Source organism: Ursus arctos, chromosome X, assembly GCF_023065955.2.
Source record: "Ursus arctos isolate Adak ecotype North America chromosome X, UrsArc2.0, whole genome shotgun sequence".
NCBI lineage: Eukaryota > Metazoa > Chordata > Mammalia > Carnivora > Ursidae > Ursus > Ursus arctos.
Genome location: NC_079873.1, coordinates 886,959 through 914,947, shown reverse-complemented (window position 1 = coordinate 914,947; position 27,989 = coordinate 886,959). Strand labels below are relative to the sequence as shown.

General features: G+C 52.7%; 1 protein-coding gene across 2 annotated transcripts; it reads right to left on the bottom strand.

Moving 5' to 3' along the window:
• Positions 1–2: 2 nt before the first annotated feature.
• Positions 3–27,989, bottom strand: LOC130541834 (granulocyte-macrophage colony-stimulating factor receptor subunit alpha-like). 2 transcript variants are annotated; one of them, XM_057308443.1, is made up of 12 exons: positions 27,643–27,989; positions 22,616–22,709; positions 19,592–19,752; positions 12,056–12,182; positions 11,813–11,930; positions 11,211–11,395; positions 9,157–9,290; positions 6,981–7,004; positions 4,808–4,943; positions 3,351–3,444; positions 2,901–2,982; positions 3–1,480 (listed from the first exon to the last, which is right to left on the bottom strand). In XM_057308443.1, the coding sequence occupies exons 2-12, from the start codon at positions 22,707–22,709 to the stop codon at positions 1,406–1,408; spliced, it is 1,230 nt and encodes a 409-aa protein (XP_057164426.1). In that variant the 5' UTR covers positions 27,643–27,989; the 3' UTR covers positions 3–1,405. The 2 variants fall into 2 exon arrangements, with proteins under 2 accessions (XP_057164426.1, XP_057164399.1); XM_057308416.1 differs by having other exon boundaries at positions 11,801–11,930; positions 27,643–27,983.

The following is a 27,989-nucleotide window of genomic DNA, read 5'->3' as shown; positions in this document are numbered from 1 at the left end:
ACTTTTTTTTTTTATTTTTTAAAACATTTTTATTTATTTATCTCTCCAAGCAGGGGGAGCAGGAGAGGGAGAAGCAGAGTCCCCGCTGAGCAGGGAGCCCGACGTGGGACTCGATCCCAAGACCCTGGGATCATGACCTGAGCCGAAGGCAGACGCTTCACCGACTGAGCCCCCCAGGCTTCCCACAGTGTAGACTTGTGAGTGGATCGGGGTGTCCCGTGTAATCGGAGTGTGCATCTCCCCACCCAGGTGTGCGTGAGCGCCTCCTGTGGGCTTCCTCGTGCCCTGGCATGAGCACACACAGTCCGGAACCGCGTTTTCTTCCTTGTATGGTCACAGCTGCACCACGATCTTTAGCATGCATTGTAGAGAAACGCGATAGACGGGCGCTGCCGCAAATTCGCCACGGACCGTCCCCATTCTGTGCCCCGTGAGCCCCGAGCGGAAAGGTGCACGGGAAAAGCGGACGTCTGTGTCACTATCCCGAGTCCTGGGTGCCTGGCGTCGGCCTCCTGGGGGGACAGCTGGCGGTCCCCTTCCCCAATCCCTTTCCTTATCCCGAGAGCTCCAGGAGAGACACGCACGGAGAGACAGACAGAAGGACGTCCCGATCCTGCTTTCCGCAGGAAAACCTCAGGAAAAAACGACCTGCAAGACCGTCGGACGTCTCAGCAGCGGTATTTACCCCCAATGCCTTTCACATCCGCAGGGAACGCCTGCCTCCCGGCCCCACGTGCCACGGAGACAGCTGTCTTTAAAAGCAACGACACGACTTTGGAAGGAATCCAGACAGGTGCCAATTCCCTAATGCAGACGCTGGGGCATATCTGTCTGAAGAAAGATGCTCTTTCTTTCCCCCCACATCCTCAGCCACGGCCAGGCTCACAGCGTGGTGAGTGTCCCCAGGGCTCGGTAAGGCGCCTATGTGTTCCCAGGAGGGAGCCCCTCTCTTTGGAGACGGTCCCACCGCCCGGATGCCTCTGTCTTTCGTCACGCTGGGATGGGCTAGGTGCATAATGGGGACGGGGACCTTCTACCTCCTTGGTTCCAAATCTCTGCAGGGACGGAGTGACCAGTGGACAAGTCCACGTGGACGTTCTTGCCCGTTTTCCGGTTGCTTCTGAGCCTGTAGGACCAACACACAGGGCCTGGGGTGCATGCCGGCCGCTCTCCACATCCCTCAGCGTTTGCTTTGTGCTTCAGAGACATGGACCGACGGACAGCCGTCCGCCCGCGTGGACACGAGCAGAAAGCAGGAAAGCCGTGCTGCTGGGTTTTGGGTGGCGGTGTTGCAGGTCAGGTGAGAAACCTTTCCCAGATGTGAGGGGACGATGCAGATATGTGACATTTCCAGGAGTGGCGGGAGCAGGGGGTGAGCCACAATTTCCGCTTGTCCCCACGGCAGTCACATTTCCTCCACCATGAGGACATCCTCGGGTTCCTGGGAGCCCGGCGGCAAGTGGCCCGCCTCCCAGGTGACCTGGGAGAGAGAAGACGGGGAGCGTTGAGACCATCCACGCGCGAGACCGTGATTGTACCCCCAAGAAAGCCTCAGTGCAGGGCCGCATGGCTCCCCATGGCGGAAAGGTGGAGACCACCCCCCTCCCTCCGGTGCACGGATGCGTGAATAAAGGTGGGTGTGCACGCAGGAGAAGATCACTCAGCCACAAACAGGAGCACAGGTCTGGCAGCTGCTGCCCCGTGGCCGGACCCTGAACGCACAACACTCTGGGGGAGAAGCAGACACGCTGGACCTCGCAGCGTGGGACCCCCCCTCCTTGATCTGCATTGCCCACAACAGGCAAATCCACAGACAGAACGTGGACACGTGCTCACCGGAGCTGGCCAGGGAATGCAGCTGATGGCTCACGGGGACGGGGTCTCCACTGCAGACACCCCAACACCCACCTTGCCCATGCAAGCCGCCCCAGCCTCCCTGCATGCAGGGGTGATGCCCCACGTGGCAGGTCCCCCTTGGAGGACACAGCTCCCTCCAGCCTGGACGGTGGTGGCCGCGGGGGGTCCAGTGGATGGCTGCTTCAGGGCTCAGGGAGGCCACCCCAATATAAGAGGGGAGACCCCGGCCAGCCTGAGGCTGAGACTCGTGCTTCTAGCCGGGATGTTATGGGAGGGGTCCCTTCCTGCCGACGGTAAAATACAGATCCTGACATTGGCCTCTTAGTTGCATTTCCTGGACCGGACGTTGGAGAAGAGGGTCCTACAAGGGGTCTGGGGACCACTTGTCCTGGTCAGAGTGTAAGCTGTAGACAGGACCCCGAGAAGTCGGGCTGGTCCTCTAACTCAGCAACACCTTCCCGCTGGAACGCTGAGACCCACTGCAAAGCCCCCTGCAAAACCCCACAACCTCGCCCCACTTTTACCCATGAACCTTAAACCCCGCTGGGAGGGCAGCCAGGCCTCGTGGAAGCCCCAGGGGGAGTCGGAGGAGGTGGGCTTCCCAAGGAAACAGCCTCAAGCCCAGAACCAGAGCCCCCATGTTGGAGGCGTCCCTCTACTCATCACCAGGCAGCACGCGGGGCTGAGGCACAAGGAAGGTCAGATGGGGCAGGGGCGCCACCCCGGGGAGGGTCCCTCACCCGAGAAACAGCCAGCGGCTGGGGCCAGGGGCTGTTTCTATCCTAGGCCCATATTGTGGCTTTTGTGGTGAGTCCCCCCTCCCCAAGGAGTTTTGTGCTGAAAGCGGCTGGACCCCCGTGGCCCCTCCACATCCTTGTGCCCCCCCCCCCCAGGCCTCCCCGGGGAACTGCACACCCGTGTTGGGTAGCACAGGAGACCGCTGCCCAACCACACTGCGCCCCCGGGGCAGCCCCCACCTCCCAAGACTCAGAACCGGGAGCGGCTGCCCCCACCTCGGGGGAGATAGGGTCCCAGGCACTGACCTCCAGGGGCGGCGTAAAGGTCCCCGTGATTTCCTTCTTCACCTTGGGGATGCGGGGTAATAGCTTGTGCCTGACCGAGAACCTGCGAGGACAGGGACACGGTGAAGGGCCAGCGAGTGGGGCCGCACACCCCGGTGCCGCGGGCCCCCTTCTCTTCCTGCACCAACACAGCGCGCACGTTCCGCGGCCAGGCGGGGTCCGCACCGGCCAGACGGACCGCGCCACTGTGGCTCTGTGGCCCTGGACAGCCGTGGCTCGCGCAGCAGGAGACCCCCCACCCCATGGGCAGTGACTCCCCGTTCCTCCCCAGCCCTCAGCAACCTGGAATCCACGCCCCATTCTGGATTCGCCCTCCCCGGCCATGAGGCAGGCACCCATGGGCTCCTACGCTGCGCGGCCTCGTGCGCCGGGGTTGGGGGGTGGGTCCTGGCGCCGGTGTTGGGGGCTCACCGTTTGCAGAGGCACATGAGGACCAGCGCGGGCACAGCCGTGGCTGCCACCACCACGCCGACCAGGACGCCGCGGAAGTTCTGCTCCGGGACGCCTGGCGGGGAAGAGGGGCCGAGGGTCAGGAGCGCGCGTGCGCGGGAGCGGGTGGTCCTCACTGCGCACACCCGCGGCCTCGGACCCTGTTACCCGACTATGGGTGGTGGGTGTGTTGGGGGAAGCAGGGCTGCAGCGCAGGAAGAGAGACCCTCCAGAGGAGGTGGGAACGCTGGCCGTGGAGTACGCACCCTCCCTCCGGTGCTGTGCCCACCCCGGCCCTCCTCTCCATCGCCGTGTCCTCCACGCCCTGCTCACGAGAGAGTGCCCACCATATACATTTGCACAAGGACGCAACTAGTACCGCACAACGCATTCCTTCTTAATGGACGTTCACTTTCAACACGGTGCAGCGTAGCCAAAGGAATGAATGCATAACCGTGAAACTCCAGGGTGGGACAGAGCTGTGTTTTCTATTGCCCTGGAGGCTTTCCTTGGGGAACGCTGCCTTGACCTGTGTGTTCTGTGCAGCTTCTGTGAGCCATGAACTGTTCTCTGGGAAGAACGAGCCCCACACGTGCGTTCAAGCTCCTCTGGGACGGGGGTGCTGGCCTGGAGAGCTGTTAGGCATCCCGCTGGCGCATACTTCGAGCTCATGCCCTGTCGCCCACCAGAACGGATGTGTGGGACCCCTGGAGGGGCGTACCGGCGGATGCCTGCCTTGTGGGGTTTCTGATGCCCCTGCAAGCAGGTGCGCTAGAGTCCTCGTGAGGGGTCCCCAGGACCCCCGGAGCGCCGTAAAACCCTGCCTCTCTGTTCCTTGCCGCCAGTGCCGCTGCGTGATGGGAGCTGTCCCGTTGCAGACCCCTGGCTTTGAGATACCCCTCCGTGACCCCATAAAGGAGAGAGGGTGACAGGGCACCCAAGGGTATGGGTGGAACACCCCTGAGCCCTGGCTGACTCCTCAGGGAGGAGGGGGACACCCCTGGGTTGGGGGGTGGCCAGCAACCAGGGCCTTCCAGACACCTGAGCAGGGTTAAGGGAAGAGTAGCCCAAGGGGCTGGTGTCCTGTGGTTCAGTCTGGGGGTGCATCCTCCTAGGGTGACCCCAGGAACACAGGAGAGGGTGCAGGGCAGCGGGACACGCTGCCGATGGTGTTTGGGCAGGGACTGCCCCGAGCCCCTCTACTGAGAGAGGCTGCAGTGGGCTCAAAGAATCCCCAAAAAGATGCACACGCCCTAACCCCGAAACCTAGGAACGGGACCTTATGGGAACAGGGTCATCACAGGGGCGATGAAGGGAAGGGTCCGAGATGAGCTCGCCTTGGATTCAATGGCAGGTGTCCTCGTAAGACCCAGAAGCGGAACCGCGCACGGGGACCCCAACGAATATCCCTCCGCGGCGCACAAGAGTGGGGCCCTCACCGAGACGCAGCGTTGGGCTCCATTCGCTCCAGAGGTCGTTATACAGGTAACGCACCCTCACCCGGATCGTGGTGTCGGGTCTGACGGCAGAACGGGGCATCACGTACACATTCGGATCTTGTCCCCTCTGGAAAACCTGGAAGAGAAGAGGGCACCGTCTGTGGCCGGCGTTGGTGAGGCGGCAGGTGGGAGGGTCCCCAGGAGTCTGAGCTCTGGGAGTCTGTGCAGGGACGACGCCAGACGCCCGGGGCCTCAGTCCATCTCTCTGGCCCCAAGCAGGGACCCTAAGGGGCTCTCCCTGGGAGGATGGACTCCAGCCTGTCACCCACGGCTCCCTGAGGTGCGCCCACCCCTCGCGCAGAGTCCCTGCGCCCTGGGAAAGTGGCTTGCGGTTATCCCAAATCTACACACTGGCAGCCAGTGGGGGAAGGCAGGAGCCCCACTTGGCCTTGCAGTTTCTGGACTCTGAATCCGACACCCCTGGCTGGGCCTTTCCCCCCCGGGCCAGAACGAGGCCAGCTCTGGGACTGGCCCCATGTGTCCGTCTGGATGAGGGCCACCTCTCTGGCCACCGCACCTAGGATGTGCACCCTGGTGTCCCAGGATGTGTGAGTCTGGAGAGGCCAGCAGAGTAAGACAGACCATAAGACCAAGTGGTCGGTGAGGAAAAGGAGGCACGGCCTGCAGGGTCCCCAGGGGAAGCCATGCATTTCCTCCCCTGGCATGCCCCCCTGCAAATTCCCATCTCATCCAACCACGTCCTGGGGCGGGAGTTGAGTAGGACACAGAGTCCCTGCCTGGAGCCCTTGGTGTTTCTTTGCAGCTTAGATATGAGGATGGGCAGTGACCCAAGTTTGCACAACCCTGAAGCCCCGGGACATGTTCTCGACTGTTCCTTTCACCTCAAGGAACCAAGTTTCTTCTCACGTGTCCACGGCAGAAGTATGTGGCCTTTACCAGCTGTGCTGCTCCTTTTAGACTCCGAGGATCCCATGCTACCTGCCCCCTCAGCCACCACAGCCCTGGGGCAGGTACCGGAGGGGCCCACGTGGACCTAGGGAACTTCCAGGCCAGCCCATGCAGACGAAAGCTGAGGGCAACAGCAGGGATTCCCCCTGGTCCCCAAGGAGAGTCCCCTCGGCAGCGGGAAGCCACACGTGTTGCTTGTCCAATGTCCGTGGTGCACCAGGTCTCAGATGTCATCTGAGCCTCAGATGGGGCCCAGAGAGGACACCTGTCTCCCCAAGGCTGGCCTCTGGGGGCATCTTCACACTGCACTCGACCCTCTTTGCACTTGTCCTGGCCGCTGCAAGTGTGGTCCATGGGAAGCATCCCATCAGCGCGTAACACCTGCAGGAACTCAGGTGATGGATGAGAGAGCATCTGAGAGGTGGGGGATAGCTGCTGCCCTTGAAAGGGTACAAGGTACACTCATCTCTGTGCAAGTGTCCTGGGGCCGCAGTGACCAATGACTACATACCCCACGGCTTAAAACCACAGAAACCTATTCTTCTCCAACTCTGGATACCAGAGTCTGAGATCCAGGTGGGGCAGGGCAGCTGAGATCCAGGCGGGGCAGGGCTGTTGAGATCCAGGCGGGGCAGGACCACACTCCTCCTGGAGGCTCCAGGGGAGGGTCCTTTCTGCCTCTTCCAGCTTCTGGGCTCCACGTGTCCCTGGGCTCGTGTCCACATCCCTCCCATCTCTGCCTCTGTCCTCACGTGGCTTCTCCCCTGTGTCTCCTCTTCTGTCCCTTACAAGGACACCTACCACTGGATTTAGGGCCGCCCTGATCCAGGATGGGCTCATCTCAGATCCTTCCCTTATATTTACAAAGACCCTGTTTCCAAATAAGACCCCATGCTGAGCTTCTGGGCAGACATGAATTTTTGCCAGACGCTGTTCAATTCACAACGATCTTTGAACTGAAAAGGTCCAAGGAGGTGAGTCTGGAGGAAGGACGTTGCTCTGTCCATGGAGTGGACAATGACCAGCGGCTTGAGCTGAGTCAGAGGCTTTCAAGAAAACACAGCTTCTGAATCCGAGACTAAGAGCCCGACGGCCACGAAGGGGCTCATTGGGACCCCATAGCCAAGGTGATCAGTGGACACTGATGTTTGATGGGCCTTTGGGCCCACACAGAGGACTCACAGAGAAAGGAAGGGATACTTACGGGCTTTGTCTTGGAGGAGCTGCCCTGTAAAGAAGGAAAGATTGTTAGTATCTCTGTTTTCAGCCCTATTATGCAAATGTGGGAACCCACCTGAAACCCCAGAACTATATGAAGAAACCTTATCAGAGCTTCCCTTATCTGCCCAATCCCCTATTTCCTCTTCTTCTAGAAGCTTTTTCTTTCCCTTTCCTGTCCTGCTTGTTAGGTAGGTAAACCCCTGACTTGAGCTCTTCAAGAGTCACTTCTTCTGTGAGCTCTCACATGCCTATGAACACCTTTTGCCTCCTCCTGCCCCTCCCATTCATCGCCCTTTTATTTAATTTGCAGCTCCCGGGTGCGGGACCTAAGAGGGTAGACGGACAGTTGTTTCTCCTGAACACAAAGTTTCCTTCTTGTGAATGTATCTCTGGCTGGTGAGTTTGCTCGCGGGATATTCACAAGGGGTGAGAAGGCCCCTACAGTAGCGTTTTGTGCTGCATCCGTGAACATTGCAATGTCTAGCAAGGACTGAGCATCTCAAGGACCCTCCTCTTCCTCCAACATTTAGCGAGTGCACCCACGAGGCTCTGCGGAGAAAGCCAGAGGGGAGCTCGCTACCAAAGGGTGGCTGCTCCTGCTGGTCCCGGCGCCTGGGGCTGGACATGTGTGGGACGCTCAGGGCTGCACTGTGTGAGGTCACCTGTGTTACCTGCCTGAGGTCACCTGTGTGGAACCAGTGTGAGGTCACCTGTGCATTGTTCCCTGTGCAGGGTCATCTGTGTGAGGTCACTCATGTGAGCTCACGTGCATGCAGTTACCTGTGAGGTCACCTGTGTGATGTCACTCACAGGAGCTCCGGGAAGGAGGATGCCGGCGGGCAGGACCAGCCGCAGCATACTCTCGGCAGCCGCATCCGGGGCCCTGACTCTAACCCAAGACCCACACCCAGCCTCGCAGGGGTTTTCAGGGCAGAAGGGACATGACCTAGTTTCCGTTTTGAACGATGCCCACGGCTGAGCTGTTTGCATCTGGGCCGGGTAGGGAAGGTGGTATTTTGGCTACAGAACGGGCGTGCCTATGGAGGAGGACCCAGCCCTTGGGGATGGAGGGAGAGCCTGCCGGCAGACAAAGCAGTATGTGCAAAGGCCCTGCAGTCTGGGGTGCTCGGGACCGAATCCCCACAGCTGGGGCCCCGGAGCAGCCCTCCCCGCCTGGCTCTGGGCTTGGGGTGCAGGTGGAGGCCCCAGGCCATGGGGAAACGGAGCTGCCGAGTGTCTGGTGGAAAGTCCCCGACTTCCAGGAGGCAGGGATGCGTCCAGATCTCAGGTTCCAAGCTCTGTCAGCACAAGTGGGTTGAAGGGACGGGGAACAGGTGGGCGAGCTGAAGATTCGGGGAAGCACCCAGTGCACCTGCCGTGAGCCAGCTGTTCCCAGCCCATTTTCACATTTAGTTTCAAAAAAGGTCACAGAAGGGGCTGCGTCCTGTAGGGTCGCAACTCTGCTATTCTGAAAAAAGCAGCTCATGGGAACGGTAAAGACGTCACAAGTCTTGAGGGGCTGGGGGCAAGGCAACGAGCAGGTGGAGCACAGGGGATTTTTAGGGCCGCAGGACTACCCTGTACGGCCCTATAACAATGCATCTGTGCTGCTGTGCTTTTGTCCGAACCCACAGAACAAGCACCACCAGGAGTGAATCCTACTGCACACAACAGAGTGAGTGACGCACGGGGGCCAACGCACGTTCACGGATTCCGACAAATGCACCGTCTGGTGAGGACGCCGATAATGGGGTGGACCATGCATGTGTGCACGCAAGGGGGCATGGGGGACACCCCTTTACCTTCCCCTCAGTTGTGCCACGAACCTAAAACAATTCTAAAAAACAGACACTATTTCGGGGCTCCCTGGCTGGCTCAGTCCGAGGAGCGTGCGGCTCACGATCTCGGGGTCCCGCGTTCGAGTCCCACGTTATGCATAGAGATTATTTTAAAAAATAAAAATAAAGAAGTGGATTTCCTGGGGGAGAAAAAAAGGAACGAACGAACTGCCCACTGAGGGCAAAGACAGGGCACAGGGACTCGCAGAGAACAACTTTCAGGAGCAGGGGTGAACGCCCGTGAGCCGGGATTGAGCTCTGCACGAGAAAACGGGACGGAACACGGTTTGGAGGTCGCTCACCAGGGTCGGGGGTTCTTACCGCTGTTTGGATGTCCAGCTCATAATACAAGACGTGACTCGAAAGGTCGTATCTGATCACGGGGTTCTCCCACCGGATAATGCGATGCGATCCGTTGTAGGACATCGTGACGTTTGCTGGAGGGTCATACTTTTCTACGGAAAACAAAACAGTAACGACAAGAAAAAATCCTCGCCCACAGCCCGGCAGGTTTTAAATCTGCAATGCAGAGGGGCCAACTGGGGGGGGTCCTGGTGGGATGCGCCTGGGTAGGAACGTGTCCCGTGATTCTTTTTCTGCAGGATTAAAGAGAATGCACACTGGGCTTGGAAAGGAAAAGCTCCAGCCAGCGAAGTCTGCACGCGGGGGGCTGTCCCCTCCGTGGTGCACGCCACCCCTCCTGGCCGCGTACCCGCCCTCCGCGTCCACGCTGCAAATTGCCGGGACCCCACGCAGAGAAGCCAGAAGACGAGCACGTCCTCCTTCTTCGTGCCTCATCTCCGGGATGCCCTACTACCCCGGGGACCTAAGGCACCCGGGGTCTGCATGCACCCTACAAAACCAGTTGAGTGTTGGTCTTCCCAAAAGCATCCGAACACTCGGCTGAGTCAAACTCGCCAACCGGTCCCCCAGATGCTTTCTCTGCAACCGGACGCCGTGAGGACACGGCTTGAGGACCCCTTCATTCGATGCAGGATGCAAACCATGCTCCAGGTTATTTGCAGACGTGCAGAGTAGCCAAAAAAAAGGGGGGGGGGATTCACCCACTTTACGCCAAACACGGCAATGCTCTCTGTGTTCCAGTTTCTGCTCTCAGATCGCAAACCAGCGCCCTTCCCGTGGCCTGTCGAGTGTGGTGTTGTTCCCACTTTTGTGCTTTGGGTTGGTGATTTCACCGTTTAAAACGGCCCCCAAGCATACAGTTAGAATGCTCTCTGATGAGCACGAAGGGGACAGGAATGTCACCTCCAATACAGGACACTTTGGCACATGGGTTATTTGCAACTGAAGGCAATTGAGAATGATGGATGCAAAAAGAAGACTTCTTGGAGCCTCCCTTATTTGACTAAAACCAGAAATTTCTGAGAAATTAGGATTGCCGTGGATCCCGTCTCTGGGGACGTTTTCTGTCCATGAAAGTCGGCACCAGGATGAATCTGGAAGGACAAACCTTACTAAGATAACCCTCTGTCCCATTACTTACTTTCCCTATATATTTACCACCTCTAAAAGCACAAGTCCGTTTTTCTTTAACTCCACAATTAATTGCTTTTTAATTTAAATGGCATATAAGTAAAAAAATACAAATAAGTTGATTTAATTTTAATTTATTTAACTTTAATTTTAAAAATAAAAAAAATTAAAAAATAAATGGGATATAAGTTCCTGAGTCTAACCACTTCTTTGGGTTTTTAATTTCTTTTCTATGAAGCCCTCCCTCCATGCATATCAAACTTAAAAATTAAAATTACGTTTGTATGCTTTTTTCCTACTGCTATAGAGTTTCTCAGTTTAATTTGCAAACCCCGCTCACCGAACCTAAGAGGCTAGAGGAAAATTTTTTCTTCTTTTGCATTCCTACACACAAGAAGGCCATGATGTGCCTCTTGGAGAAAATGCACACATTAGATAAGCATACTTCAGGCTCCAGGTATAGGGCCGTGGGCCTTCCATTCACTGTTAATTCATTAGCAATGTGCGTTACGTAAGATGTCTTGAAACAGAAACACACATAAAACATGACGAACCCTGTAATTCCACCCCGGCAGCCATGATGAATCAGCATTTGCAAATTCAAGATTTGCAGGCAATTGACAAAAATCAGCAAAAATGGGTACACAACGTGAACACATGCCTCTCCTGCATCCCACCCCAAGGGGACAGTCGGGACCACCGTGCCCGTCTCTGTCTCTGTTTCCCAGACCCCGAGCACAGATCCTGGACCTCGCTCAGGCTGGTGCAGAGCCCAGCGCCGTGTCCCACAGGGCAGGTGCAAGCTCAGTTGAGTGAAGCCAGCTCTCCTGGGTGGGGGTGGGGTGGGTGGGGGGAGAACCCACGTCGAGGGAGCCTCTTACCGATTTTATAGGCTTCAAATGGAACAAAGTCCAAAAACGGGATTGCCGTCTCACTGCTGGTCCCGTTCACCAGGAAGAAGTAATTGTCCGTACGCTGGGGTTCACCGAGTTCATCGAAATGGCAGCCCACACGTATCCCCGTGGGGTCCACGACGTAGTGGGCGCACTCCGCCTCGTCCTCGTGCCTGTCGTGTGCAAAAGGGACGTGGGAACACCCTGATATGGGCGACGATATCAACATGGAAATCTCCTCCCCAACCCAGAAAACCCTCTAAAAAAACAAGACAAATCCGTCCCGGAATAAGCACAAAACCAGAGCGGGATATGCATCCCAGAAACATGGTATCGACGGGGAAGGATCCCGCCTTTTACAGGACGAAGCCGTTACCACCCGTTCCGTGCACGACAAAATTGCAAAACTGTGGATTTCCTCCTCTCTTTAGGACGGGCAAACCCTTCTTTCTTCCCGGGGTTCTGTGATTTTGTGACATTTCCGGGAGGCGTCCCCGGGGGCCCCACGGCTCGCTTGGCATTTCCCGTGACGGTCCCCGCAGAGATCCCAGGTAGTGGAAAGAAGGTGCCCGGCTTACAAGGAGGCCCACCAGAAAAGCTGATAGCGGACGTCGGCGGGGGCGCGGGGGCCAGGCGCCCAGCTGCAATTCATGAAGCGGACGTTGTAAATGACACAGGAGAAGTTCACGGCGCCGGAACCTTCCCTGCCTGGGAAGAAAGACATGAGCCGACAGCCTCGGGCGCTGCACGGTCACCCACCGCCCCTGAGGGGTGACGAGGGTGCCCGTCCGGCGTGGCGGGACCCGGGAGCTCACCAGCGCAGGGGACCTCACCTGGGTTCGCAAAAGGCAGGACTTTCTGGGACACGACCCCGTCACAGGTGACCTTCACGGTCAGGTTGGCCCCCCGATGAAGCACGCGGTTACGGAAGATGCAGAAGGATGTGTTGTCCTCTCTGACCTGGAAAAGGCACCGTCAAGACCCTATCATCACCCACGCTTCGGGCTCCCCTGGACTGGACTCCATCCCGGGAGAGTTCCACAGTGGCGGGGCGTCCCCGAAAAGGACCTCCCAGTCCGGGATCGAATATCACCCAGACCCCTTCCGAGTCCCGTTGCACACGAGGTCTCGTGCCTGGCCTGCAGAGCCCAGCTTTTGCAAAGAATCCAGCTCAATCAGTTATCGGGAATCCCCCCACCCCTCGTGCTCTAGGGGCTTCGGAACACGTCACCCCAAAGAGGCCACTTGGGCACAAAGGTTGTTTGGAGCTGAAGGCAAGCAAGAAACAGCAGGTGCACACACACACGAAAGCTCTCTGCCCTCCTGTCTGCCTAAAACCGGGGCATACATTCCCTTTTCGGAAGCTGCCGCCCACCCCATCTGCCCGTCTGTCTGACCGGGAAGGGCAGAGTGGATCTCACCAGGGGAGACAATTCTAGACACCCGCCAGCTCAGAGATGGACCGCAATCTGCAAAACAAACTTCGCTGAAACCTCCCATTTGTTCCCCAAACGATCACCTTCCTCGGCTATGCTCAGAACTCAGGCCCACGACCTATGGGAAACGTACCCGTTGCCCGTAATAACCAGCCTGCACATCCCGCTACGTGAGACAGGCGGGACACCGCTATCCCTGCAGTAATGCAAGGAGCTCCTCATCGGCAGCAATGGCCAGTAACACCAACGGTGTCCCGAATTCTGTCCCGGATTCCAATATGGTGTAAGGATTATTCTGAGCTGAAAACAACTGAGAACCAACAGATGCAGAAGGAAACCTTCCTGGAGCTTCTCTTATCGGAGGAACAGCAGAAACTTCTAGAAACATACATGACACGATTCCCTCTCTCTGGGGGAAGTTTTAGGACGTTAAAGAAGACAGAAATTTGGCACCAAGACGGACCTGTACAAACAAACCTACTACGACAAACATTGTCTTCCAATAGTGTCCCTCAAACATCTATCTTCCCTAAATTTGGTGACCCTGGCAGCCTCAAATTCTTTTCCTGCCGCTTGTCACATGTGAACAATGTATGTGCTCTTTGTGAAAAATGGCATACAAACGCTCAGGTCTAACCTTGGGGACATTTTCGTCTGTTAATCAAGACACCCGCCTCCTGCCACCTAAAATTTTTAACAGCATCTAGAACGTGCATGCCTTTGCTCAGTTAATCTGTCTTCTGTCAGTCTAATTTGCAGAGCCCCGTCACTGAACTTAAGAGTATAGACAAAGTGCAATTGCTTGTCTGCACCACGATAATGCTTTCCCACTTCTCTTTGTGGCTCTGAGGTTCTACCAAAGGTAAGAGCTGGTGGCCGACACCCTGGCTGGGGCCTCATTTGTCCTCCTTTGGGTGGTGTCAGTTTATGTGATTAATTGCGAATGCATTTTATTAACGCTTATGAGGTAATGGAGCTGTTTCGTCTTTGTGGGGAGGCTCTCGGGGTTGGGGGGATGGATTTTGTGTTTAATTACGTTTCCCCAACAAGTGTCACCAGGGATAGAAGAGGGTGAGCGGCCACAGCGTCCTGTGGGAGGGGGCGGGACAGTGAGGGAGACCAGATGCTTGAGAATTCCTGAGAACCCAGCCAGGCCTGCACTCAGGAGTATGTCCTCCGGCATGCCTTCTGGAAGGAGATTCTGGAAGCATCCGGAGACAATGGGGGAGGGGATTCTGGAAGCACCCAGGTGACCTGGCCCTTACCAGACCCCGGGTTGCTGCCCTCATTTAAAGAAAAGCAATGCGCCCCCAAATCGGGAAATGATTCTGCCTTAGGAAATAACAGGGGATTTTTTTTCCCCTAGACATGGAAGTAGGACACATTCCATTTCTGAGTCTGTAGAAACCCTTTCTTGTGGAAAGGTTTTGCTCCAGAAAACAAAACAAACAAAAACCCCCCAAAACAAGAACAAAAAAACAGTTGCTTGGGAATCCTAAAACAAAAGGAAACACGTATTTTGAGACCTAGAGGGAGCAGGGGCAGCCCCAAAGCCCGTTGTTAGAGGAACAGCATAGAATTACACGGACGCCAGAGAGCCCCTGAAAACCAGGCAGGAAAATCTGGGATTTACATAAAAATCAGGAGATTGACAGCCTTAAAACACCGACCAGGGGGCCGCCAGCGGGCAACTCATTCAGAGGCTTTGGGGGGGAAATGTTGGAAAAGAAGTTTCAGTACTGCCGAGCCTGTTTGTGACCAAGACGAGGAGAAAAGCACCTTCTTAGATAATCAGGGGTTCACAAAAATGTCCCACTCGTGCATTATGACCGTGAATACAAATCTAAAAAAAAAAATTTAAAAAAACCATATATGTACATATGACATGTTCTCTCCTTCTAGAAAGGACGCAAAACGCCTCCCACTTCTTGCTCATTTGCATTCCCTTTAGAAAACGGGCAACTGTACCAGGTCTCCCCGGAGACGTGTGCAAATCTCTTTAAAAGCCAAAGGAGCTGGGGCCGGTTCTGGGTCCCAGACGTGTCTGTCCTGGGGCCTGGGAGCCTCTGTACCTGGAGTGTCCATAAGGGGGTCCTGCCACCTGTCTCTGTGGGAACTTTGCTGCAACAGACAATGTCCCACTAGTCTAAAAGATGGGACTTTTTATATAATAATAATAATAATAATAATAATAATAATAATAGTAAAATTTAAAAAAATAAAAAATGGGACTTTGATGTTTCCCTTGGATCGGGACTGAGAACGGGTATAACACGGGTTGTGTCTGGCAGAATAGGCAAGGTCCCTCCCATCTCTGCCACGTCTGAGCGCACTGCCTGCGAGCGCCTGTCCCGGTTTCCTGCTGATTTCAGTGATAGACCCTGTTCTTGCTCCCGAACCCGTGTGGGCCTTCTGGGCGGGCTGGGGATTTTGCTTGACTCATTGACATATTCCTACATCTATTTCTGTATTGCTCTGTCTTTAAGTTTTTGCAAATTTGCTTTTAACTTTTCTTTTGTCTTGTGGTCAAGTAGGCGTAACCACGAAACGGACCATGTCGGTCCCTTCTAGGCATGCACGTCAGGGGCATCGGACGCCTTTGCTATGTTGTGCAAACACTACGTCTAGTTCCAGAACATTCTCATCCCCCCCTCCAAGTAGACCTCACCCGTTTTCCCCAGCCCCTGGCAAACACTACCTGACCTTCTTGTAACAGGATTTGTTTATCCCTGAGGCTTCATATAAGTGCGCCTTTCGCGGCTGCTTTCTCAGACACAGTTGCAAAGTTCATACACATTGTAGCAAGTGTCCGACCTGGGTTCCTTTCATTGCATGACTGCCTGGGACTATTTATTTTTGATCCTTTTTCCCCTACCGGGGCATTTTCCCTGAGCGCGCCGACATGGGGGGGGGGGGGGCGGGGAATGAGGAACTGGAAAAAAAACGGGCAAGGCGACCACGTGGAGGGAAAAAAAAAAAGTCAGCAGACCAGCATCCTGTTTGTGAAATCCCAGATTCCACGGGCGCAGGGCGGCCGGGCGGGCAGACGTGTGGGCTCACTGCCCATGTGGCTGGTCAGGTGGAGTCAGACCAGGAGGGTCATTATATACACTCATATTTCCTCAAGTTAAAAACATAGGAAAATTAAATCAGAGCATCACGGATTTCTGCTGTGTCAGTGCCAAATCTCGTGCTGAAAGCCAGAGGCAGCCTCCTGGGCTCCTGGGAGGTCCTCAGGCTGCAAACAGCCTCCTCTATTCTGCCCCCCAGCCGGCTGTTTCTGGGGTGGGGGCCGCTAAGGAAGGAATAAAGCACAGAACTTCTAGGGATGCCTTCAAGGGTGGAAGCAACCCACGCCCATCCCCGTCTCCCCTGCGAGCGAGCATCTTTGTGCAGACTCAACGGAAAACCCGAAATCCCAGGGAGAAAGTCTGCAGCCACGTTTTCTGAGTCTGCAAAAAGAAAACACCCCAGTCAACTGCCAACTTCAAACAGAGAAACAAAAAACTCAAAGTCAGGCTATTTAAAAAACAGAATGATGTTTTCCCAAAGGAAGTCTTGGGACAGGAGGAAATTAAACCACTATGTGCAGGCCGTGCTTTAAGATAAAAGTGGCCTCAGGGGGCAGCCCAGCGAGGGCCCCATTCCAGCTCCTTCACTTTCCAACCAGCAGGAAGGAGCTCGCCCTCCACTCCTCCACTCAGTTAATTTAAAACACTAGTACCTCTCTCTGCAAAAGAGCTAGCTCCCCCCCCCCCCATCTTTTTCCTGCAGGAGAAAACTCTCAAAACAAGTCTGCTCAGAGCCCGTGGAAGGAAATGAACCAGAGATCAGTAACACAGAAAACACCCATAGGCAAAAACGGACGGCCTTTAAGAACAAATAGAAACACTCAATTTCATGTCATTGGCAGAGCTCGGACCCAAGACCATTAGGAGGATATTTTATTTTATTTTATTAAAAGATCTTATTTATTTATTTGAGAGAGAGAGCACGAGCAGGGGGAGAGAGAAGCAGGCCATCCACGGAGCAGGGATCCCGACACGGGACTCGATCCCAGGACCCTGAGATCATGACCTGAGCCGAAGGCAGACTCTTCACTACTGAGTCACCCAGGTGCCCCTCAGAGGGTATTTTTAAAAAAGAACCAGTTTCATTTTAAAAGAGAGAGAGGAAAAAAAAAGTGAGGCACCTGGGTAGCCCAGTCTCTGGACCGTGAGGCTTTGATTGAGTGGTGGTGAGTTCGAGCCCCACCTTGGGGGTAGACATTTACTTAAACACAAAAATCTTAAAAAAAAAAATAAAGCTATAAAAAAATGTAAATCCCAAATGTCACGCTCCTGCACTGAATTCAACATTATTATTATTTTTTACATTCTATCAGGACTGTGCACGGTCTGTTTTCATAAGATCAGTGCAGGGGGGAAAACAAAGTGATAATCTCAGCAGAGGTCCAAACACAAATTTTCAAGAATATACAAAATCTGTTCTGGAGGAAAAAAAAAAAACCAACACTCAGAACAGCAGGGACTTAAATGAATCCCTTGGACAGGACAAAGAAGGTTTTTGCTTTTGGGTTTTTGTGTTGCTTTTGCTTTTGTTTTAGACCAACAGGCAGTCTCCTAATTCATACGGAAACACTAAATGTACGTTTTCTTGAATTCAGAGCAAAAAACGCAGCAAAACAGAAAGCGGAGACCATTACGGAGGGGACAGGCCCGTTAGCATTGTTTCTAAATTACAGGACAACATGAGGAAAGCCAGATGCTTCCCCCAAACACATTGAATTTATTGAAAAAAGCCCTGGACAGGAAGGCCATTAAATCAATGCCTTCCGTGAACAACTGCCAACACTTAAAACAAAAAAAACAAACAAAAAAAAAAATCAAGCAAGCCACAGAAAGCTATCAAATGCATAGAAATGACCCACTTGTAAAGGAAGGTAAGGGACCCATTTCTATCTGTGTCATTAGGTTAAAATTTAATTTCATTACTTTTTAAAAGCACAGTCTCCATCTCTAGAGACAACGCAAGACCCTCGTCAGCCTGCAGGTGGCGCCAGAGGAAGCCACAAAAAATCCCGCAAAAGGGTCTGGTTGAGCCTCTGACTCTTGGTTTCAGCTCAGGGTCCGGAATACAGCTCCGCTCGCTCAGCACAGAATCTGCTTGGAATGCTCTCCCTCTCTCTCTGCCTCTCCCCGCCCCCAAAATAAATAAATACATCCTTTAAAAAAAAAAGTTCCTGCTAAAACAAGCCGTAAATATAACAGGAGTCCTCCTCCCCACAGTTTGCCTTGGCAGGGGTACAGGTATGGTTGTCCCATGGACAGAGGAAGTCTCAGGGGCTGAAAGTGCCCCAGGGGCAGGATTCGGGGCAGAAGAAATGGATTCCTCGCAGCCTGCTGTCCAGAGCACACCCCCACCTGCTGTGGGGACCCCCCCCCCCCGGAATCCCAGAATTGTATGAAGATGATTTTAAGCTGAAGACGTTTGGATTCAAGACATGCAGAAAGAAACAGTTTGGGGGGAGTTTCTCTTATGTGATTAAAAGCAGAACGTTCTGGAAAATGCAGCTGCCATAAATTCCCTCTTTCGGGTGCTTTTAGTGCCAGGAAGAAGACAGAGGGTAAACCTACCATAAATGCCCTCTCAGGGCGAAGTTTTACGGCCACGAAGAAGACTGAAAGACCTCTTACACTTGTATGAACGAGCATTATCACAAACTTTGTTATCTCCCATTTTTTTCTGGAAAACTCCTTGCTCTAACCAGAGAGCTTTACTTTCTCTTCCCTTCTTCCTACTGGTTAGATACATAAGTCCTTAACGTTAGGCATTTATCGAGCTCCTTTTTTTATAAGCTCCATATGCATGGGAATTCATTTTCTCACTCTTGTTCATCTATCTTTCATCCCATTAATTCGCGGGCCTCCGGAGACAGAACCTAAGAGGGTAGATGACAAAGTTTTTCCTCCCTGACATCCTTAGAATGAAACTAAGGGAGTATGTGAACTGGGTGATGAGTGAATGAACATAACCCAAAGACACGGACTGAATCCAGGGTGGGCTGTTTTAACGTAAAGGGGGTAGAGTCCATTAAATGGGCAAATCCACATCTTTCCCCCTCCTCCCTCGTGGGAGGGGAGAAATAAAAATGAAGGCAGGTGCAGAAAAGCCGGCTATTATATTCTACCTCATCCGTGAGATTTAGTGTGTAAGTTTTACTCCCGCCATATAGAAGCTGAGTGAAGGAGGCCATCCTATATATGGGATTTGCCCCAATCCCAAATACACCACTTTGGCATAAGGATCATTTTGAGCTAGTGGCACCTGAGAATGGACAGACAAAGGAGGAGCTCTCTGCCTCCTTATCTACATAAAAGCAGGGCACAGAACCCTTTGTGAAGAGTTCCCCCACCCTGTCCTGTGCCAAGATGAGTACAGTGACCCTTATCACTGGAGAGGGACCACCAGCACCGAGAAGACACTGCACAGACAGACCTTATAAAATAACCCGTATCGGCCATTACTTCACCCACTGATTCCAAAAATTTATTGGCCCCAAAAGCTGAAATCCCCATTCCTCTGTCATGGAATCTTCTCAATTGTTCACCCCTTTAAAAAATGGCAGGAAAGCTCCCTGGTCTGACCACTTCTTTAGGTGTTTACTTCTCTTCCGGGAATCTTCATGTATGTACAATGTTAAACTAAGAACAAGTCTATATGTCTTTTCTCCTGAAAAATTCTGGCATTTGTCACTTTAATTTGCATGTCCCTATCCCAGAATCTAAGAGGATGGAGGAAATGTTTTTTCCTCCCCGACAAGAGCAGTAGGAATTGAAATCAAAAGCAGGCAGTGGACTCAAGAGTCATTTCACAGGAAAATTCAAGATTTACAAGGAGCAAAGCCAGAAGGCATGAGCCATGAACACTCACCTCTGGGCGTTGTGTGGTGGGAAAGTTGGGCATGCTGGGAGAGCTGGGTGGGGTGTATATTATGCATTCTTGCCGACTCACATTTCTTATGTAATTCCAGGTTAACATTCTTTTCCTTGAATCTAGCTGCATGTTTATAATAGGAGATATATTCTCTTGTGCTGTAATTTAAAAAACCCCAAAACACTTAGTAGGAATTAGACCCCCCCACCCCTAGGGGACGTTATAGTTATAGATGAGGGGAGACAATCTGCAAACATCAGGCATAGATTTTTACATTTGTTTGTTTACTGAGGCCAAATTCACACACAAAATTAACCATTTCAAAGTAAATAATTCACTGACATATACAAGCCCATGAAAAGATGACCAGAACCATCATTTATCAGGGGAATGCACATCAAAACCATAATGAGGAGTCACTTCATACCCATAAACTTAGCTTTGGTAATAGTAATTTGAAAAATGCAGAAAATAATTTGAAAAGTACAAGTTAGCTATTGTAATATTTTGAAAAATAAGAAAATAATTTTAAAAATACAGAAAGGTTAAGTATAATAATAATATTTTGAAAAATACAGAAAATAATTTGAAAAATACAGACAAATTAGCAATAGCAACAATAATTTGAAAAATACAGAAAATAATTTGAAAAATACACAAAAGTTAAATATTGTAATGATTAGGAAAATACCCAAAATAATTTGAAAAGTACAAGTTAGCTATAGTAATAATGTGAAAAATAAAACAATTTGAAAAATACAGAAAAGTTAAGTATAGTAATAGTTTGAAAAATACAGAAAATAATTTGAAAATACAGAAAAGTTAAATAAGTAATATTTTGAAAAATATAGAAATCACAGAAAATAATTTGAAAAATATGGACAAGTTACCTATAGCAACAATAATTTGAAAAATACAGAAAATAATTTGAAAAATACACAAAAGTTAAATATAGTAATAATTAGAAAAATATAGAAAATAATTTGAAAAGTACAGGTTAGTTAAGTAATAATGCAAAAAATAAAGAAAATAATTTGAAAAATACAGAAAATAATATGAAAAATACGGACAAGTTACCTATAGCAACAATAATTTGGAAAAATACAGGAACTGATTCTTAAAATACAGAGAAATAAAAATACAAAAAAATTTAAAATACAGAAAAAGTGTAAATACAGGAAAAACAATATTTTAATACAGAAAAAAAGTACAGAAAAAAATTTAAAATCACAGGGCAGACTGTGGAGACTTTGGGACTCTCTAAACCTTCTGGGAGGGAATGCAAAATGGGCCTTCCTGGTCAGTCGAATTGAGAGGCTTCCATCCCAGGCCTTCGGGAAGAGCTTTGTTCTTTGGGGTAGGACTGGGAGTTGGGGACCTGATGCATCACCTGGACCAGGAAGGAACCTGCCACAGGTGAGGACAAGTAGAAATTAACCATGAGGATTTTAATTCTCCCTCTTGGGGGAGAAAAAAGCAGGGAAGGACCAATTAATTTACAGTGAGGGAGCCAAGAATATAGAACGGGAGATGAATAGTCTCTCCAACTAAAAGTGCTGGGAAAAGCAGACAGCCCCTTGCAAAAGTGTGAAATGAGACCACTAACCAGATTCACAAAAAATTAACTCAAACTGGATTAAAGACTCGAAGGTATGACCTGAAACCACAAAACTCCTAGGCAAGAAAAAAAAATCAATAAAAACAAAAAGCCAGGTTGGTAACTTCCTTGATATTGGTGTCAGCAATGAGTTGTTTGTGTGTGTGTGTGTGTGTGTGTGTGTTTTGTTTTTTTTGTTTTTTGTTTTGACTTGACACCAAAAGCAAAGGCAACAAAAATACAGAGAAGCACGTGGCCCTTCATGGACAGGCTATGCAAACGTCACAAGTCCAGAATGTCTGGTTCCAGATCTGGAGCATTTGTGAAATGTGATCATCAGAGGAGTGAATGTCAGTCCCCAGCCTTCACAGAGAAGAGGTGCCCATGTTCCCAGGGGAGATTTCTCTCCCTGTCTGTGCACCCTCTTTACTGGGTCACCTGCGGTAAGATTTCTACATTCCCTTGCACCTTTGGGGAGAGGTTTTAGAGGTTGGCAGATTTTTTTGTTTTTAAATTATATATTTTTAAAGATTTTCTTTCTTTCTTTCCTTTTCTTTTTTTTTAAAGATTTTTTATTTATTTATTTAACAGAGATAGAGACAGCCAGCGAGAGAGGGAACACAAGCAGGGGAGTGAGAGAGGAAGAAGCAGGCTCACAGCGGAGGAGCCTGATGTGGGGCTCGAACCCAGAACGCCGGGATCACGCCCTGAGCCGAAGGCAGACGCTTAACCGCTGTGCCACCCAGGCGCCCCTCTTTCCTTTTCTTTTTAATATTTTATTTATTTATTTGTCAGAGAGAGAGAGAGCGAGCACAAGCAGGGGGAGCAGTAGGCAGAGGGAGAAGCAGATTCCCTGCTGAGCAAGAGCCCGATGTGGGGCTCAATCCCAGGACCCTGGGATCATGACCTGAGCCAAAGGCAGACACTTCACTGACTGAGCCACCCAGGCATCCCTCTTTATTTATTTTAGAGAAAGAAAGTGGGGAGGAGCAGAGGGAGAGGGACAAAGGGACTCCCTGCTGAGCACAGAGCCCAATGCCAGGGTCTCACAACCCTGAGATCATGACCTGAGCCGAAATTAAGAGTGGGATGCTTAACTGACTGAGCCACCAGGCGTCTGAGGTTTTTTTTCTTTTCAGTAAGTTTTTTTGCAGGACAGGCAGAAGGTCTGACACCCCAGCTGGGTTTGGCATTTGGGGATACAGTCTTCACTTTTTGGTCCCTGATTCTGCCAGAGGAGAAACATCCACTTATAGTTTGATTTGCAAAAGGACTCCTTCCCCCCCCCCCCCCGACCAGGGCAGGGGGTGGGGAGGGAGATGCTTCAGGTCTGGGGGAGAGATGTTTGTCCCCTTCTAGCATTAGGGGGTGTGGCAGTCCCACCACATCCAGACCCCGGGGTTGGAGCACCTGCTTGTACGTACCCAGCTGTGCTTGTCCGCACCACGCTGAGTTCAGGAGGACCAGGAAGCTCACAAGATCCAGCACGGTCGCCATGCACCAGCCCCAAAGCTGCATCTAAACAGGAGGAGACCCCAGGTCAGAGGTCAGTTCCAAGCAGGGCAGGAACCCTCCCTTCTCAGCTTCCATTTGCGTCCCCGGGGGAGTCAACAGTAATGAGCTTCTACAGAACATGCAGGAGCTCTTGGGGTGCATTCCATGGCCCTACTTTGCTGGCAGTACCCCATTGGAGCATTGTGTGGGGCCACCATCCTATTGTCACACCCCTGGTCCCCCCAAAAAATCACCGCACTTCTGTAAGTTGGCTGGAACTCCCCTGAAAGCATCAATACGTTCCACGTGCATCCCTGATGACCGCTTTCCGCAAGCTGGGATTGAACCAACTTTTCCCGCCAGGCATGACTTTTCCACAGCCCACTGTCACTGGCCATTACTGGCTTAGTCCACATTCCTGCTGCTTGTGTAGGGACCCATTCCAAACCCCAGAGTTGCTATTGGGATTATTTTAGGCTGCTTCTCTTGTATGGGATGGTTGAGGGGTGGGAGAGGTGAGGCCTCCAGTAAAAAGACGAAAGAATGAGTGATGAGGATATGGGTCCACAGCAGCTACTTTGGGGTATGAGGCAACTCTGTCTGGCCCTGAGCCAAGCCCATTGGGCTACCGTTTTCCTATGTCACAAAGGTCCAGGCAGGTAAGGACACTGCTGGCATCATCCTAAGGGACCAACCACAGTTCACAGGGAGGTCACCTGCCTTGGTGTCCATATGATGAGTAGTGGCTTTAAAAGCCATCTGGAGAGGGCAAGGAGCTGGGGAGCTGGTTGTGTCGCAGAAGCCAAAAAAATCAATGAAAGGTTCTGGAATATTCTGACGGAACCTCTTTCTGTGTCTGGTGATTGCAGGGGCAGGGTTTTGTATATTTAAGCAGATTTTTTTCTAATAGCTCTGCATCACGGCAGATCAGCAAGGGCTGGACACAAAGACAGGGGACACCCTTGATGGCTGAATGGACATCACCAGGAGTGCGGCCACCGGTGACCTGGCTGGGGATGGAACACCTTTATTATTATTGTTGTTGTTGTTATTTAGAGAGAGAGAGAGGTGGGGGAGGGGCAGAGGAATAGGGAGAATCTCAAGCAGACTCCTTGCTGAGTACGGAGCCCAATGCAGGGCTTGATCTCATGACTCTGAGATCACGACCTGAGCCGAAATCAAGACTCAGCCACTTAATCACCCGAGTCACCCAGGTACGCCAAGGATGGAACACCTTTGTAGAAAGAGCCAATATGAGCCTGGAGGCCACCAGCAACTGGGGTGCACACACACCCCTCAGGACATGACAGTGTTTCAGCCCCTCTCCAGAGACAGTTGCCAACCTCTTCGGATGAGAGACACTTATCTCCCCACCTGGGGGAAGCAGGTAAACTCCTTTCTGCTCTGTGTCTCATTAGTGAGTGAGAAGTCTTTCTGCATAGGACAGACCGAGCGAGGAGGCTGGGAAAAGGGAGAGTCAGAGAGGAGAGGTTGTAGGGGAGGAAAAAAAACTTTTCCCCTCTAACCTCTTAGATTCTGTTCCGACACCTGCAAATTAAGTGGATAAAAGACTATCAGGAAAACCAGCCTTAACTACGTGTATATGCATGGGGGTTCACAAAGAAAAATGAGGCTCAGAGAGACAGCCAGGTGATCAGGGCTTATAAGCCATCTTTGATTCGACATCAGAAAAGGGGTTTCTGGGTTCCGAAAGGGGACGGACAGTTATGGGGAAAGGGAAAGCAGGAAATGCGTGGTAAATATGGGCTCTTGTTAATAAGGATCTCTCGGATGATAAGAAATCTCTGGGTGTAGTCGTCTTCCCAGTTTAGAAACATTTTTACCAATAGACACTTCATTTGCAAATGTAATTTTCCTTTATGAAGGGAAACTTGATGTCCTCTATTTTCTGGCACTTTGGGAGGCTTATAGAGCTTTTCCTGCTGTTGCTGGTACTCCGTGGCCTGTTGCCCAAAATCATCCATGTGCCCGGGAGGTACATTGTAGGGTGACCTTGGCCCCTTGGCATGGGGTACAGGGCTCTGTAAACCAGAGCAGTGGGTGAAGGGGGTGCTCTGGCCCAGCCCAGCAGAGACCACCCCTCCTGCAAGGTGTTCTCAGCGCACCTGGCACCTGTTGTGGGTCAGGCCTGAGGCAGGGGGTGGTGTCCCTGTGCCTGATGGTGGGGGTCTCAGGCACTTCCCGGCTCACAGCTTCCCGCCTTCCCCTTCGGGGGGTGGCCCTGCCATGCCACCAATGACCCTCGGCCACTCTGGGATCATTGCTGAAACGTTCCCCCACGAGGAAGGAAGCACAGTGACGTATGTGGGCTATAAAGGGAAGTCCGAGGTCCGTTTGGAGGTGCACGTCCAGCCAATGTGGCTGGGCCAGGGGAAGTGAGCCCTCTGGAAAAGGGTCAGTGCTGGGTCGGGCTCCGTGTGAAGGCGGACCAAAGAGGGGCCCCACACAACCTCAGCGTCGCCTGCCGGAGAAACTCAGAGGGGACAAAGCCAGGCCCAGCGATAACGTTCCAAAGGGACGTTTGAAGCCCTTGGAGGAGAAGCTGCTTTGAGAGGAAAGAGTCATTTCCAGCATCAGAAGCTGTGGTTCTGGCCAAAGGGGCTTGTGAGCAGTGAGGTGGATGCCTTCCTCTCCCAAGAAAGGGGAGTCCTGGGGGCTGAGTTGTGACCCCCTAAAATTCTCATGGAGAAACCCTCACTCCCAGGACCTCAGGATGTGGCTGTATTTGAAGGTGGGCTCTTTAAAGAGGGGATTAAGGTAAAATGAGGTCATTGGATGGACCCTGATCCCATAAGACTGGGGTCCTCATAAGAAGAGGGGATGAGAACACAGACGCACCCAGAGGGACGACCACGTGAGGACACAGGGAGGACACGGGGTCTACACAACCAAGGAGAGAGGTTTCAGGAGGTACCAGCCTCGGCCCCGCCTGGATCTCCGACTCCCAGCCTCGGCCCCGCCTGGATCTCTGACTCCCAGCCTCAACCCCGCCTGGATCTCGGACTCCCAACCTCCAGGACTGTCAGAGAATAAATGTCTATTATTTAAGCCATGCCATCTGGGCTATTCGTTACGGCCGCCCGAGCCGACTCCCACAATAGTCACCAGGAAAGCAATATGCAGGGTGATGCCGTGTAAGTGTTCAAGGCTGTCCCCACCATCAGCGGTATCTGCACCATGAGTCCTAGGGCCAAAGGATAGGGGCCACTGTCTGTTGCATGCAGGGACCAGGAGTGCGGGCTCCTGTCTGGTCGCTGGCACGGATTCCTGGTGCCTCCAGAGGTGGGAGCCGAGAGCAGGTGTGTGGCTCTCTGGCTACCCACCCTCGGGACAGGCCAGCCTGCGGACGGAGCCAGGGGAGGGCTGGATGCACCCCCATCACCTCAGGGCATCCAGCCGTGTGGACAGAATTAGAACTCAGGACTCCAGGCACCTCCTGGGAATTAGCCGCCCCCTCTGCAGACCCCTGATTTGTCCTGAAATTGCTGCCTTTATCCTCTTCGAGGCTCTTCTCGCAGGAGATGGAGGAAGCATAACATACAGGCTGTGTCGCTGGGGCATGGAAAACAGACGTGTGTGTGTTTTGCATTTTGCACAGGGCTCCACATCCCGTGGAGGGACGTGGCGGTGTCTCGGCAGGGGGATGTGAAGAGGCCCACGCGGGAGAGATGAGTGGCCTGGAGTTCGGCATTTTCATAGACTCCAATTGCCCTTCTCGTGTCCTTGATCCAATGACATGCCCATCAACCCTCCTGGACACCCCATTTCCTCTGCACGTCTTACTAACAAACAGGATTCCTTTTTCTTTTGGCGAGCACACCCACAAGCATCCTCGATAAGAAAACTCTTCTCCCTGAACCAGGTGCAGATGGCAGGGGTTTGGAGACATGTCTGCACTGGGTTCTCCACACTTTTGTGGGATGCATGGGGAGGTGGGACCCTCTATGCTCTCTGACAATTGTCAACGTGCCCCTCTTTTGTCCCCTGAACCCCCCTGCCCGCGTTCCTCCCTCCCGTGGGATTTTCGGGGCAAATCCTTAGCTCCTATCGCAATGAAAAACATCTCGCTGTGTAGTTCCAAGCCACCAGGTGCTCTCAAAACTAACCCCGGTGTCCTTATCACACTCAAAATATGAAAACATAATTAAAAGGGGCTTGAAGTATTTAGTCCTGAATGGGGCATTGGCCTCCTTTCTTTCCCGCATTTGGTGATCAGATCTGCGGATGGCACCTGGCCCCTTCCCGGAGACGCTACAGCCCCCCCTTTGTATAAGTCTCCCCGTTGCCCTTTGGTTAGGGGTTCCATCTCCCAGGTGGAAAGATCTGAGCTGCCAACGTTTGCCACAGGGGCAATGTGAGGGCTTGCCCACCGCCGGGGGCTGCGTGTTGCGTCCCCGCCTTGCTCGGGATGGAGCGAGGTGGCCTCAGGGCTGCCTCCCCAGGCCACACGCTTTCTGGGCCCCTTCACCCTCTGGGAAGCTGCAAGGGGAAGGCAGCCCAGCCACCCCGCCCCGTGCAGACCAGAGCCCGTGTCCCCACCTGGCCCACGGCTCTCAGACCAGTCGGTTTCGAAGCCCGAGCCTTGGTGCCCTTAATCCTTAAAAACTCCCCAAAGAAATAGTGTGTGATGACCCAGGAGTGCACAGAAGGACGTCCATGCCGTGTACACACTGGTCAGACAGCCTGACCTTTCACGCACATGCACCTGGCCACACCGGCTGCCTGTTTCGTAAAGCAACGCACACACCTTGGCTTCCACGAGACGCTGGTTCCCGTCTCCATGCCGGGGGGATGCTCGTCCCCACCAGCTCACCCTCCTGTCCTCCCATGATGGTCACACTGAGCTCACATCGCGGTTCCCTACCATTCCAAGCCCACCCAGCCATAGGATCGCGCCAAAGCCAGCGCCCTACAGAAGCGAGAAACATCAACTCACTGGTCAGCGAGCTCTCCGGAACGTTCTTGGACCGTTTCAGCATGTGTGGAAGGGGCTGTCTTGCCCGGTTGACAGACAGCGCCGGAGGCCGCGGTCCCGAGGCCGGCCCTAAACCATGGTCCCCGAGGGCACAAGCAGAAAGAGACTCCTGGGTATGGACCCCCACCCACAATTCATGCTCATGTCAACTTTTCCAGCAACGCTTTATCTGCCATCTGCTGGGTCCTTCCTCTCAGGGAGCGGCCAGGCCCGCTGTTATCTCCCCGGTGGACAGAAAGTCCCAACCCAGCCCGCCGCCTGTCTCAAGCTTGAAGCCGGCCGCTTGCTTTTATCAGCATCTTGGGGTT

Coding starts and splice junctions, on each gene's coding strand:
- LOC130541834 (XM_057308416.1), bottom strand. CDS start 22,709: ATGCAGCTTTGGGGCTGGTGCATGGCGACCGTGCTGGATCTTGTGAGC. Junction 12,183..19,591: donor CCACCACACAACGCCCAGAG/GTGAGTGTTCAT, acceptor TGCCTTTTCCAG/GTCAGAGAGGACAACACATC. Junction 2,983..3,350: donor CTCATGTGCCTCTGCAAACG/GTGAGCCCCCAA, acceptor CTGTCCTCGCAG/GTTCTCGGTCAGGCACAAGC.